We start from the raw sequence: 1,165 nt of genomic DNA, 5'->3' as shown, positions 1-1,165 counted from the left end.
CTGTATCTGGGCTACCTTTATCGTTTTATCTAACTGTAACGGATACCGCAATGGGGGCTATGCTAGCCCAAACTGTCGACAAAGAAGAAAGGGCTATTTACTACATTAGTAAAAAGTTATTAGAATATAAAGTGAAGTACACACCTCTATAAAAGACGTGTTTGGCCCTAGTCTGGGCAACAAAGAAGTTAAGACATATATGCTCAGTTACAGTGTGAGTGTCTATTCGATAATGGATCCAATCAAGTACCTGTTTGAAAAACCGGTGCTCAATGGTAGAATGTCGGGATGGACTCTTTTGCTATCTGAGTTTGACCTCAAATACGTACCCTTAAAAGCAATTAAGGGAAGAGTAGTAGCGGATTTCATTACTGACAACACAATTGAAGAAGTTGAGATAGCGGATACTTGGTCATTTCCCGAAGAAGACGTGATTTATATAGAAGATGATGTGTTGGACCTATACTTTGATGAAGCGTCTAATTATATGCCATACGGGGACGAAATTATCCTAATCTCCCCGAAGGGTGAACACGTTTCGTTTTCAATTAAATCGGACTTTAACGTGACGAATAATGCCGCGGAATGTGAGGCATGTTTGTTGGGCTTGCGTATCGCGCTCGATTTGGACGTGAAAAAGCTTTTGGTACATGGGGACTCCTTCCTCGTAATCAATCAAGTAGTTGGGTGGTGGAAAATCAAAAGTGATAGTTTAGCCCCATACCAAGCAAGGATCGAAGAATTAGAACGATACTTCGGTGATGTCAAATGTGTTCATCTTTCGAGAGATGAAAATCAATTTCCAGATGCACTATCAAAGCTAGACGCGTTAATCAATATTCCCGAGCAAAAGGACCGTATGCCAATTTTTGTCGAAAGGAGATCGTCACCCTCTTATGTGAATGAAATTGATGATGCCGAAGAAAGTGAAGCTGAGCCTTGGTATATGGCTATTCTAAGGTATAAAGAAATGGGAGAATACCCTATGGACCTTGATGTACGAGGGGAGCGTGCTTTAAGAATGCTGACATCCCAATTTGTTAAGATTGATGATGGCCATTTATATACAAGAACAACCAAAGGTGATTTGTTGCGACATGTTGATATATTGACCGCCGAAAAAGTTATGGAAGAATTCCATGCGGAGAGTATTGGCCACACATGA

At 40.7% G+C, this 1,165-nt stretch overlaps 1 protein-coding gene across 1 annotated transcript; it reads left to right on the top strand.

Annotated features, from left to right (window-relative positions):
* Positions 1-232: 232 nt before the first annotated feature.
* On the top strand, positions 233-1,165 carry LOC141630467 (uncharacterized). Its single transcript, XM_074443282.1, has one exon. The coding sequence runs from the start codon at positions 233-235 to the stop codon at positions 1,163-1,165; it is 933 nt and encodes a 310-aa protein (XP_074299383.1).

The sequence above is a fragment of the Silene latifolia genome, chromosome Y, assembly GCF_048544455.1.
Source record: "Silene latifolia isolate original U9 population chromosome Y, ASM4854445v1, whole genome shotgun sequence".
Classification (NCBI taxonomy): Eukaryota; Viridiplantae; Streptophyta; class Magnoliopsida; order Caryophyllales; family Caryophyllaceae; genus Silene; species Silene latifolia.
This window is presented reverse-complemented; position numbering and strand designations above follow the sequence as displayed.